Genomic DNA, 13,573 nt, shown 5'->3' with positions numbered 1-13,573 from the left:
ACACAAGCACACACACACAAACACACACACGCACACACAAACACACACACACACAAACACACACACACACACACACACACACACACACACACAAATACACACAAACACACACGTACAAACACACACACACACACAAACCAACACAAACACACACGCACAAACACACACACACACAAACACACTCACACACGTTTGCTTATAGGAAATGATTATCTTCTTCTGCATTCCTTCACACATTAAATTAAAAACTCATCAAAACATCTATGAAGCAAATGAAAGTCTCTGTTCTGCCACAATTTAAACATTTGTACACAGTCTGGGCTAGGGGGATGATCATTTCTCTGCATTAATATGAGATTCTGACAACACAAAGAAGACAAGACGCAGAACATCTATATCGTGATATAAATGTTATGTGTGTTGTCTTGTAGATGAGGATCTGAGAAGCCTCAGGATCATCCAGAGGATCCCTTCTACTGAGGTAAGTATCTAACACACCTTTTTCTCCTAGCCACTATAAAGCACACTCAGTAGACAGTAGCAGTGTTATGGAGTCTTGCCCAAGGTCTCTTTACAGAATAAGTACTAAATCCTTAACCAGTAAACTATCCAAACATAAGTATCTAACTGGCTGGTATCTAATTGTCCCAAGTATCTAATTGGCTGTGATCGTGTGTCCCTTTCTTTTCTTGTTTTATCCAACTTGTCTTTGACTGTGAAAAAATCATGCATGAAAAACACCTATAACCAATAGTTTTGATCACTAACAGTATGATTCAGTCATATTGACTGAGTTACGCAAATATCAATTGTTTCCCTTGAAGATGGTCGATAACCTTTTATCTGTTTCAAGGAATTGCATTCAACAGGACAAAAACAGGCACATCAAAAATGTTGATCTAACTGATGAGAAATGACAGCTTTCTTTTACATCACGCAGAAATAAAAACCCTACATAACAGCTAGTTACCATCAAAATTTAACAATATAAATTGAGCTGAAAATACTAAAGTGGTGGATCTATACTGCTAAATTGCAATCAGTTGCATGTTGTGTAGCCCACTGGCCAGACTACCTCTGAATAGGAGAAAAATAAGGGCTAAATAACAAGGAAGCCAGTTTGCAGAACTTAGCCTGAGTTCGGTGTGTGTGTTCTTATGGCACAGTGCTGTACAAGTTGATAGTAGTCTAGGGCCTAGGTTCTCAACTTGTGGTATTCGTACCCCATGGGGTACTTCTGATGGTTCCAAGCTCCTGCTTGGCTTCAGCTCCTTTGGTTTCCAATATCACCTATACGCTGACGATACCCAGATCTACATTTCAGCACCTGACTTGGACACTTTAACAGCTCGTGTCCTAGACTGTCTCAATGCAATTGCCTCCTTCCTGTCCTCCCGTTTTTTAAAACTCAATATGGACAAGACTGAAATAGTAGTCTTCCCACCTCACAACTCAGTGCCCCTGCCAGACATCACTATTTCTGTTGATGGCACTTCCATAACATCTGTCCCCCAGGCTCGCTGTCTAGGTGTAATTTTGGACTCAAGTCTCTCATTCAAACCACATATTGACAAACTATCCTTCTCTTGTCGCCGCCACCTAAAAAACATATCCCGCATCCGCCCTTTTCTAACACAGGACACCACCAAACTTTTGGTGCATGCCCTGATTATTTCCCGACTAGACTATTGCAACTGTCTGCTCTGCGGTCTCTCTGCCAACCATTTAGCCCCGCTAAAGTCTATCATGAACTGTGCTGCACGACTCATCCTCCTCTCCTCCCGCTTCTCCAGCCCAGTCTCTTTACTGAAGACCTTCTCCAGCCCAGTGCCCCTTTGTCAGTCCCTTCACTGCCAGATACAATTTAAAATCCTTACTCTCGCCTACAAAGTTCTCCACAACATAGCTCCTTCCTATCTTAATCAACTTATTTCCAGATACCATCCTACACACAATCTCCACTCTGCTAATGATATCCTTCTGTCTTCTTCCCTGATCACCTCCTCCCAATCCCGCTTAGAAGACTTCTCTCGATCCTCTCCCCTCCTCTGGAACACTCTCCCTCAACACATCCGCCACTCATCCACACTTACTATTTGTAGGCACAATCTGAAAACTCACCTCTTCAGGCAAGCCTACTCTCCTACCTAGGACACCTTGCCCACTAACCACCACTTATACCACCCCATACACAGCTTCCCATACCTACTATCCTATACCTTAAACGTTTAGACTGTAGGGCCTTTTGGCCAGGGCTCTCTTCCCTTTTGTCTCACAATGCTGTGTAATGGGTGTACATACATCCCCCCTTGTAAAATACGTAGTTAAATTGTTCACTGCTTTAGCGGTTACACCCTCTTGTCTTGTAGCAACTGTTGTATTGTATACTTTGTATTGTTATACCTTGTATGCTATTGTACAACGCCACATAAGATGCTGGGTTATATAAATCAATAATAATAATAATAATAATAATGGTTCCAGGGGGTACTCAGGCTTGATATACTTAACCAAATATAACAAATTTAGAGTTGTAGAAAATGATAAATCTTATTTAAACACCACCAAATGAGTGATTTAGCTAATTAGAAGCAATAGTAAATGCTTGAAAATGGTTTAGAACAATTATTATGTACTACGATTTAAATATATACAGTGGCTTGCAAAAGTATTCGGCCCCTTGAAGTTTTCCACATTTTGTCATATTACTGCCACAAACATGAATCAATTTTATTGGAATTCCACATGAAAGACCAATACAAAGTGGTGTACACGTGAGAAGTGGAACGAAAATCATACATTATTCCAAACATTTTTTACAAATAAATAACTGCAAAGTGGGTTGTGCGTAATTATTCAGCCCCCTGAGTCAATACTTTGTAGAACCACCTTTTGCTGCAATTACAGCTGACAGTCTTTTAGGGTATGTCTCTACCAGCTTTGCACATCTAGAGACTGAAATCCTTGCCCATTCATCTTTGCAAAACAGCTCCAGCTCAGTCAGATTAGATGGACAGCGTTTGTGAACAGCAGTTTTCAGATCTTGCCAAATATTTTCGATTGGATTTAGATCTGGACTTTGACTGGGCCATTCTAACACATGGATATGTTTTGTTTTAAACCATTCCATTGTTGCCCTGGCTTTATGTTTAGGGTCGTTGTCCTGCTGGAAGGTGAACCTCCGCCCCAGTCTCAAGTCTTTTGCAGACTCCAAGAGGTTTTCTTCCAAGATTGCCCTTTATTTGGCTCCATCCATCTTCCCATCAACTCTGACCAGCTTCCCTGTCCCTATTGAAGAGAAGCACCTCCAGAGCATGATGCTGCCGCCACCATATTTGACAGTGGGGATGGGGTGTTCAGAGTGATGTGCAGTGTTAGTTTTCCGCCACACATAGCGTTTTGCATTTTGGCCAAAAAGATCCGTTTCGGTCTCATCTGACCAATTGACTGCACTCAGACCAAAGAGGGCTGAATAATTATGCACACCCCACTTTGCAGTTATTGATTTGTAAAAAATGTTTGGAATCATGTATGATTTTCGTTCCACTTCTCACGTGTACAACACTTTGTATTGGTCTTTCATGTGGAATTCCAATAAAATTGATTCATGTTTGTGGCAGTAATGTGACAAAATGTGGAAAACTTCAAGGGGGCCGAATACTTATGCAAGCCACTGTATTTTTCAAGGGGTACTTGTGATAATGTTTACTATGCTAGAGTGTACTTGGTGAGTACAGGGTTTTAAATGGTGTACATGCCAATAAAATGTTAAGAAACACTGGTCTAGCAGGACAAGAGCCAAGAAGCTTCCCAAACATGCTGCAGTATTTAGTTGGCAAACACCAAACAAGCACTGTTTTTTACTACCATTGTGCACCATCTCTCACATTGTCAGCATAGAAGGCAATCATCAGCATTTGTTCAGCAAGAATAACGTGTCAGCTGAGCAGCTGAACCATCTATGTGAACATAAAGTGAAATTACACCTTTATAAAAAAAAATGCTATACCTTGTATATGACAGATTTGACGGAAGTGGAATATCACTTAAAGGGGAACTTCAGCCTAAACCAACATACTGTCATCAAGTTACATTAGTTATGTTAATTAGAATAGATTGGTAATATAATCTCTTACCCGCCCTGTTTTAAAAGAACAGGCAAATGTTTGTGATTCATGGGGGCTGCCATCTTTGTCATGGGGGCAGCCATCTTTTTGGTTGAAAGGAGGTGACAGGGAGCAGGAGACACAGTTCCAACCGCCCTGTGTCCTGATCACCCCTCCCAGCTGCACACGCTAGGCTTCAAATGTCAAATTCAAAATGTAAAAAAAAAAAATTGCACCAAAACAGCAGAACGAGAGCAACAACATCAGAAATCCCATCATGCTTTGCACAGCATCAGGGGAAAAAAGCCCGGGCAGTTTTCTTCTGTGCAGCTAAAAATGAGGCTTGTATAAGAGAAACAAAGTTCTGATGCTGTGAATCTGTTAAAGAAACACCAAGCCTTTTCAGTGCTGCTGAGTCGATTTTTAGTCCGGAGGTTCATTTTAAAGTAAACCCAAGGTGAAAATAAACGAATGAGATAAACCATGTATCTACCCTCTTACTCCTAAAAATGATCTTTTTTAGAATCCCACAGTTTTATTTTCTGTGTATCAGCTACAAAACTAGGTAATGTTGTATTGTCTGACCTGAATTATACAGCTTTCACATAGTCAGAGGCAGTTCTAAGCCAAAATATATGAACTACAGGTATTATCTCTATTCTGCACTCAGAAGATGTTCTCTGTAGGAAAGAGGTTGGCGTTACTCCTATTACTCGCACTATTTCATTAGTGTGCCTTAATTTTGCGCTACGCACTCTATTGGTCGCGTATAATCAACCCCATGGCCAATAGCGCATGTAGTGTGCAATTAAGGCACGCTGATGAAATAGCGCGATTAACAGGAAGTTACTCGTGCTATTTCCCTTAGTGAATCAACCCCATTATGTCTGTATCTGACTAGGGCCGACTGAAGAGAGCCTGTCACGTGCATCAGGTATGTTTAACTTTTTCAGGCAGAAAAAAGAAAAAGAACACAGCATTGTTATTTCTATGCTTAGCACTGTACATACTCGTAATTATATCCTCATGTCACATCGGGTAAAGCATAACCATTGTGCAGAACTAGTAACCAGGATTCACAGTGTGGTGTGTATGGGGTAACATAACATCAGTCAGCACTGTTAAAAGGTAATAATTGTGTAGCTTATTATTATTCTGTAGCATGTAGGCTTTCATTGTTACAGATTTAAATGTGTCTATTCAGTTTTTCTTTTTCACGTCAATGAAATTAAAAATTAAATGAATGATAACCTAAATGTGGCTAAACATGTTGTCCATGAACTACTTATATAGGGCACCTGCACGGTAGGCTACAGACTAACCAACAGGACATATTTGTGTAGTTCAAAAAAAGGGAGATTTGTGAAAAACAAGATGCTATTTCTGTCTACATCAAGTTGTCTATGCATTTTTAAGGGAAGTAAATGTAAAATCCAAACTCTGTCATCATGTTTGGGTGCCCCTGTCAGTGCACATCTTCCCTGAAAACTGACAACTGGAAATTAGTCTGAACCTGACTGCTACAGACAGTCTTATCTTTTTTATTTTTTTTTTATTTTACTTTAATACATATCTCAAAATCTACCATTTTCTAGAAATTATATCACACATTGGTTTGTCATTTGGTTGTCCTTTGCATTTTGCATTTTGTATATTGTTATATATGTGTGTTTAACTTCATTGGTACACATGGGATTTTTGCACAGTTGTTATTTTGCACATTAGCTATTTGCACATATATGTGTGTATGCGCACGCCCGCACGCTTTGTGTGGACGTGGGCATGCACACAGCTCTTCCCCCCCCCCCTTTTTTTGTAGGACCATATTGTGGCACTAGATACTTTATATTTATGGTGATGATGCACTTTTTGTTAGCATAATTATGTAGTGGCATCTGATCTGACCAGTGATTGATTATAGATCATTGTTGATTTTATTGAATATTATTTATACGGCGGGAGTAAAATGCTGATTACAATTGGCATAACCCGAGAGACCGAGATGTTATAATTGTTTTTAATTGAATTAGTTGCATTGAATAAAGACTATTTTCTTCATCAGTGATCTGAGTACTTGTATATTGTTATTAAACTGTAGGCCCAGATAGACTTTTCTTTTCTTCTGTGTATATGGTCCTTTTGAATGAAGGCTAATGGGCATAATTTTTGAACATACATTTGGGACCTTGATGGGACTAATAGGCGTTGTGTGTATATATTATATCACACAGAAAGACACCATATTAATTACAAAGTTTGGAGACTCTGTGCATGTGATCTTATAACAAAGGATTATTTTATGCTACACTGAAAAAGTTTAACTGACTAGAAAATAATTAATTTGTATGCTTAATTTCCACAACAAAGTTTAGGTTTATATAAAGTTAAGTTCAGAAATCAGCAATTAGTTGTTAGTACAGATGCTGCCAGATGTTTTCATACCTTAAAAAAATATGAAAAAAAATGAAGACTGAGCTGTCTCACTTCCGTGAGTGCTGTTCTTAATGTTGTTTATTCGTTACGTATTGTGCCATGTAAGCTATCAGTAAAAGCAAGAAGTTTTGAATCAGGATGATACCATTTGTTGGATAACTTAAAAGAAAAAAAGTAAGCTTTCGACTAATCAGTCTGTTCTAACATCTTGTCAGCATACAGGATTTGAATCTAAAAAAAAGGCTGATTAGCCAAAATCATACTCTTTTTCTTTTAAAGGAATTCTGAGGTGAGGCACACACATTAAAGGAATACTATCGATTCACATATTTTTTTCAGTTGACACAGGAATTGTTTGGGAAGTGCTGCTATGTACTGGTGTATACATTTTAGTAGCAACCTCTCTGTTTACTGTTATCAAAATACTTTCAAAGTTTACTGACGCCAAAACTGACGGCTGACTGAGCCATGAGGAGAGGGGAAATTTCCCTCACACTTGATTAGTTAACTCTATGGACTCGATTCACAAAGCGGTGCTAACCCAGTTAGATACTTTAGGTGTGATAACCATTGCACCACGCTGGTGAAAAGCCAGTTTAGGCATGATAAGTTTAGGCGTGATAAGTTTAGATCGCGCGCAAAGTCCCGCACGCAAAGCAGCGCCATTAAACTCTATGCGAAGTGCACCAGACTTTGCTAGCACAAAACTTTTGATCAGCTGTGCTAACCCAGTTGGTGCTTAAACTTATCACGCCTAAACTTATCACGCCTAAACTTATCACGCCTAAACTTATCATGCCTAAACTTATCACGCCTAAACTGAGTTTAGGCGTGATAAGGGGTTTCTCACCAGGGTGCTAACTGTTAGCACCGCTTTGTGAATCAAGCCTTATCTGTGGGCCTGATTCACAAAGCGGTGCTAACAGTTAGCACGCTGGTGAAAAGCCCTTTATCACGCCTAAACTCAGTTTAGGCATGATACGTTTAGGTGTGATAAGTTTAGGTGTGATAAGTTTAGGCATGATAAGTTTAGGTGTGATAAGTTTAGGCGTGATAAGCTTAAACACCAACTGGGTTAGAACCGCAATGCACAGCTGATCAAAAGTTTTGCGCTAGCAAAGTCTGGTGCACTTCGCATAGAGTTTAATGGCGCAGCTTTGCGTGCGGGACTTCACGCGCGATCTAAACTTATCTAAACTTATCATGTCTAAACTTATCACGCCTAAACTTAGCATGCCTAAATTGGCTTTTCACCAGCGTGGTGCAATGGTTATCACACCTAAAGTCTCTAACTGAGTTAGCACCGCTTTGTGAATCGAGCCCTGTGTGTGACAGAGAGAAAGCTCCCAACAGCTGCAGCTTCTGTGTCCTGTGTTTCTGACTGAAGTGTCTGAAGAGAGGAAATGTAACTAATTGTCACAGCTTTTCATACTGTTTTTGCTTTCAGAGTTTGATATGTTTGATATTTGCTATCTGTAGTCTGATATGCAAATCTGGCTGTGCATTGAAGCAGACACCCCTTCTGAAATTGATTTGTCACAATATAGCTAAATCCTACCCTCAATAAATTACAGCTTTTGCCTCTGATATTTAACATGAAAAGTAGGAAAATGTTTACACAGCTACTTAGACATTATTTGTACATGGTCATTTTAGAACACTTGGGTATTGATAGTATTCCTTTAAGCTTTACTTACAGGCCTGTATCCACTACCCCAGTTTTCTTGATGATCGGTGATTTTTTTTGAGCGATGAGCAATTGTTTCCGTGATCACGCAACAGGCGTGCAATTACACAGATGACGCTTAGTGATGCGTGGCAATAACGACTGTCACGGCAGATCAGATCTTTAAGATTCCCGGTGACTCCCAAGCAAAGTACTTAAATCACTTGAACTCTTGTTCACACCCGTTGTGTGCCGTGACGCATACCTTCTGCCAGGAAGATGAATCAGGGAGCACTCACCGTGGGGTGTCGCTGGGATCCATCTTCCTGGTGTGGTCCAGTGAGCAGCTGATCCTTCCATAATGATCAGAGCAATCTGCAGGAGCATAATGCTCCCGAGCACAGGGGGAGCGACCGTGAGCAGCGCGTGTGCGCGCATGTGCACAAGCTGCCAACCCGGAGGATCGATGATTATTACGGAGGAGTCCGCTGCTCACTGGACCACAGCAGAGCTGCGGCGAGCAACCACACAGACTTCTAGAGGCTTCTAGAAGAAGCCCCAGATAAGTAAATATTAATGAGTGTGCCTCGCCTTAGATATGCATTAAGTTAACCCTTACGTTAAATGGTATCATCCTGATTCAGAACTTGCTTTTAATGCTTATTCAGCTTCCATACAGAGTCATGGTGACTTACTAAACGTCTTATCTATTCCCTGATTTCAGAAGTGTTTGTGTACCCTGTGACCCTGGGACATCCTAGAAGCGACTGGAAAGCGTTGGACACTTAAGACAGTACTGAAGCACTGATGATAGCAGCACAGGAACAGTGTCTAAGCACCAAGTCCACAGAAGTAGAGATCTACAGCACTAGATAGGATTCAAGGTTCAGACTGTGCAAAGAGGCTACATCCACTGCCTGTCTACCACTCCTGTGGATCTGCCAGACAATTACAAACTCTCAGCATGGGCAGCAAAGTGGAATCTGTTCTTTACATGAACATCTAAGTGTGACAGCAGACATCAGTAGATGTGTTGGTTTTCTGCTGTGGTATAAGTGCACTGCGTGCCAACTGCCAACATCAGCTGTAATATTTAGGGAGGCCTGGCTACTTGGCACCTGGAATTTGCTGTCTTTTTCAGATGCAGTGAATCATATTATGCTTTTTCAAAATATAAAATGAAAATACTGTTTAAACAATGGTTTATAAATAGAAATAGTTGATACATATAGTGCAGCCTTTTAACCTGTATATTTGGAGCTCAACTTCAAATCCCCCCTCCCAACACACACGCCCCATCGCCACCAAAACACACACACAACTCCTGTAATGGGCTAGTGCTGAATGGTGAAACCCTCTAATTCTACCTCTCCACAGTTTCATCGGTGGGGTAGTATACAGCCTTTTCTTTCCAATACCACTCCCAGTCAAATAACAATCTAGGATCTGCAATCATACATCTATTTCCGCAAAACAGAGAACATTAAGATAAGTACACGCATGTGATTATTGTTGCCCATCAGGTATCAAGAAATATTCCTGCAGGTTTTTGGGACTGATGCCATACAGATGAATTCCTAGCCTTCAGGCTAGCAATGCATCCTGTAGCTATGGAAGGGGGAGGGACAGCGATCAGCAGATATCAGAGCAGGCCGACTAACTTTGTGATCAGGCATACTTCGATGTTGGGGGTCACCAAGGATTCAATATATTGGATACTTAACCTCCCCTGATTTGGGTGCCACAATAGACCATAATGTTAATCACATCTATAGCAGTGCAGGGGAATTTCCGTACAATTGCTGTAATTCAGGTGACGGCAATAGCCGGACCCTGAATTTCATGTACACAAGGACAAATTAGGTTATCTGTAGGAGAATATACATGTTGTATACCCCTAGATTACCTAGCGCAGGGAGAGCCATCTCTTGGCTTCTCCCTGAGACCAAATAACCATTGACGGGAACATGTGTACTCAGGCATAGGGCTGATAGAAAAAGAAGCAGGACCATGGTCCTAGCTCAGCATCTGACAGCCATTGTTATGGTCTTTACACAAATCTGATTTATTAATTAAACACACTTTACCGACCTTATACAAGACCACCTAAAATATAACTTTTATTGTTACCTTAAAATATTTTATCTGATATTCATGATTGAATTCACATTAACCTAGTTGGGTTGTTTCAGAGAAGAAGTCCAATTTAAGAAGGACTAATCTATGTTTGATAGTCAATTCTTATCTATCCCAATACTAGGCACTGAAGTTGTATGTGCTGAGTTACTTCTAAATAAAGAAAAACCCTCCACCTAAAACCGACATGTTTCGGCTCCTTAAAAAGAGAGCCGTCGTCAGGGCTACAGTACTAAAGTGCTTAGGGTGCAAAGTGCATAATAGAAAGTACACACAGCTATTTACAAATACATAATCATGAAAAACAAAGAAATGGGAGAGATGCCAAAGGTAAATTAACCAATGCCTGTAGAGTTTTTATGAATGACAATCAATGCAACCAATAGGAGGGTGTTTTGAGAATGGGAGGTATGACCTACTAGATCCCACCCACTCCTTAAGGTATATAAGTAAGGCTGTGAGACAGCCTCATTTGATTGCTGACCTTGCTAGGGAGCACAGCTCCCATTTCTTTGTTTTTCATGATTATGTATTTGTAAATAGCTGTGTGTACTTTCTATTATGCACTTTGCACCCTAAGCACTTTAGTACTGTTGCCCTGACGACGGCTCTCTTTTTAAGGAGCCGAAACATGTAGGTTTTAGGTGGAGGGTTTTTCTTTATTTACAAGTAACTCAGCACATACAACTTCAGTGCCTAGTATTGGGATAGATAAGAATTGACTATCAAACATAGATTAGTCCTTCTTAAATTGTACTTCTTCTCTGAAACAACCCAACTAGGTTAATGTGAATTCAATCATGAATATCAGATAAAATATTTTAAGGTAACAATAAAAGTTATATTTTAGGTGGTCTTGTATAAGGTCAGTAAAGTGTGTTTAAGCCATTGTTATGGCTAAGATAAGATGGCAGACACACTACCTACAGAAACACACAGTTGTGGAGAGTTATGCTGGGAACAGACGATACGGTTTTTGCAATCGATTCTCTTATCTTCCGCTCGTTTTTATCTTTTTTCCATTCACTTCTATGAGAAATTGAGCGGAAAACAATCGAGCAGAGAATCGGACATGACGGAAGTTATCTATCGAAGGCATCTGTGGGAACGATTCTTCCGCAAAAACGAAACGTGTGTTCCCAGCATTACAGTTATGGACTCATTAGCTAAACCAATCAGCACTATCCCAGGCCATTTAGTTAAATCATTGTTAAATAATTAGCATTATAACGGCACTACAACTTTCCATCAAACCAGCGCTGCTAATAGATACCTCTTCACTTACTATATAAACATTTATAAAATATTTTTACTCACAGTATAAGATCTTTTTTGCAGTGAAATAGGAGTGGAGGAAGCAGTTCTTACTGTCTTTGTGAAGAAGCACCCAGCAGCTCTGGGGGAGGGATTCTGTGAGAGAAACAAAGGGGCAGATTTATACAGGTATGGAATTGTCTTTTCACCACTTGGTGTTTTTTGACATTTTTATGTGTTTGGCTTTTTACCACATTTATAAATTGTTTACTTTTTCAGTTATCTTCAGAAGACCTCTTTTGCCCCTTTCATTTCTTGGCATACCCCAGAAACGCTTCAAGGCTCACTTCCACTCACAACCTTTTCAACCTATATACACCCTGCTTAGTTACCAATAAAGGTAAGTAAGCAGGATGAATATAGGTACGCTTTACCTTTTGCATCAAAATAAGGAAAGGCTTCAATTGATCAGTTTTAAGTAATGCTCTGGGTAAGAATTAGCTGAGGGTCTGGCAGCAATGACTAATGCTGTGAATACACAGTACGTTTCTGTACCGTGTATTGAGCCGCTGGTGCGATTACTGCGCGTCCCCGCTCGACCCCGCACGCGGATCGATTCCCGTTTGTCCCCGCGGGTGCGTCCTTATCTTCCACTTCGTTTATTCTTTTGTCCTGCCCGCCGGTATCGAGCGCGGAATCGATCCGGCGGGGCATCGGTCATGTTGGATATTATCAATCGAGCCATCAGTGGTTTGATAATAAAAAACGTAACGTGTATTCACAGCATTATGCTGTGAATACACGGTACGTTTCTGTACCGTGTATCGAGCCGCTGGCACGATTATGGCGCGTCCCCACTCGTCCCCGCGCACTTAGATCGATTCCCGCTCGTCCCCACGGGCGCTTCCTTATCTTCCGCTTTGTTTATTTTTTTGTCCTACCCGCCAGTATCGAGCACAGAATCGATCGATTATCAATCGAGCCATCAGCGGCTCGATTGATAATTAAAAACTTACCGTGTATTTACAGCATTAGAGATGAATTATACTTTCATTGGTTGGACCCTAGAATAAATTCCCAACCTTATAAAGAAATGTGAGTCTGGCATAATGACTGTATTATCTAATAATTATTAGTACTATCTAACTAGAGCAATGGTTGCTAAGTGGATAGTGGATAAGAGGTATTGTGCTTGAAGTCACATGCACACACCTGCAATAAGAACTTTTTTTAACCAAATCCAAGACAGTCCCTATTTTTTGTGAAATGAGTTCTTGCTGGGAGTGCATGAATGACCCTGTAGTCACCGATAATTCACTATCCTGACAGCAACTCTTCCTACACCCCATTTTGACCCCCAATGAGAGTGATCAATTTTGATTCCCCAAACTGGAAAACCTGGGGAACTGAGGCATTTTAACGTGTTAGTGTTCTTACAATCAAATGCGCATAAAGACTTATTCAATTGACTTTTTCTCCAAAGTTTTCTCCTAGGTCAAAACATCTATTCACACCTTATTCACAAACTCCTACTCACAGATTATCAATGAAATGCCTTTTAAGCCACCAACAAGCAAGAAAATACTCAAATTTTGGTAGTACTTTTTCACAACAGAAGATGAAATATTATCTCCTAGGAGAAAAAGTGAATTGAATAAATGCCAAAGTAACATAAAACAAAGCACTAATCAATAACATTATATACTTTTGTTGCTAACTTTACAACATTATCTGCTGCTTCCGATCACATGGCAGCATCAGCCTGTCTATGCCAACAGTGTTAGCAGCACGTTGCCATAATCACATTTTTTTATTACATTGTGCAACTTTTAAAGAGACTCTGAAGTGCTATTTTTAACCAGCTTTTTCCTTATAATCCTGTTCAGCATGATTGCCCCACTAGATTTGCCGCATCCTTGTGGCAGATAAATGGTTTATTGCTTTGTAATAGACCAGCAAAGTTCTACGACTTTGCTGG

At 40.3% G+C, this 13,573-nt stretch overlaps 1 protein-coding gene across 5 annotated transcripts in view; it reads right to left on the bottom strand.

The window, feature by feature from the left end:
* Positions 1-13,573, bottom strand: part of SOBP (sine oculis binding protein homolog) — a 252,958-nt gene that overhangs the window by 212,944 nt on the left and 26,441 nt on the right. For 3 of the 5 annotated variants that reach the window (XM_068231249.1, XM_068231253.1, XM_068231251.1), the window contains exon 2: positions 11,659-11,751. The exons of the other annotated variants lie outside the window; for them this stretch is intronic. In XM_068231249.1, coding sequence (XP_068087350.1) covers positions 11,659-11,751 — 93 coding nt within the window. The remainder of the gene's footprint in view (positions 1-11,658; positions 11,752-13,573) is intronic. 5 annotated transcript variants of the gene reach the window in all.

Source organism: Hyperolius riggenbachi, chromosome 4, assembly GCF_040937935.1.
Source record: "Hyperolius riggenbachi isolate aHypRig1 chromosome 4, aHypRig1.pri, whole genome shotgun sequence".
Lineage (NCBI taxonomy): Eukaryota > Metazoa > Chordata > Amphibia > Anura > Hyperoliidae > Hyperolius > Hyperolius riggenbachi.
This window is presented reverse-complemented; position numbering and strand designations above follow the sequence as displayed.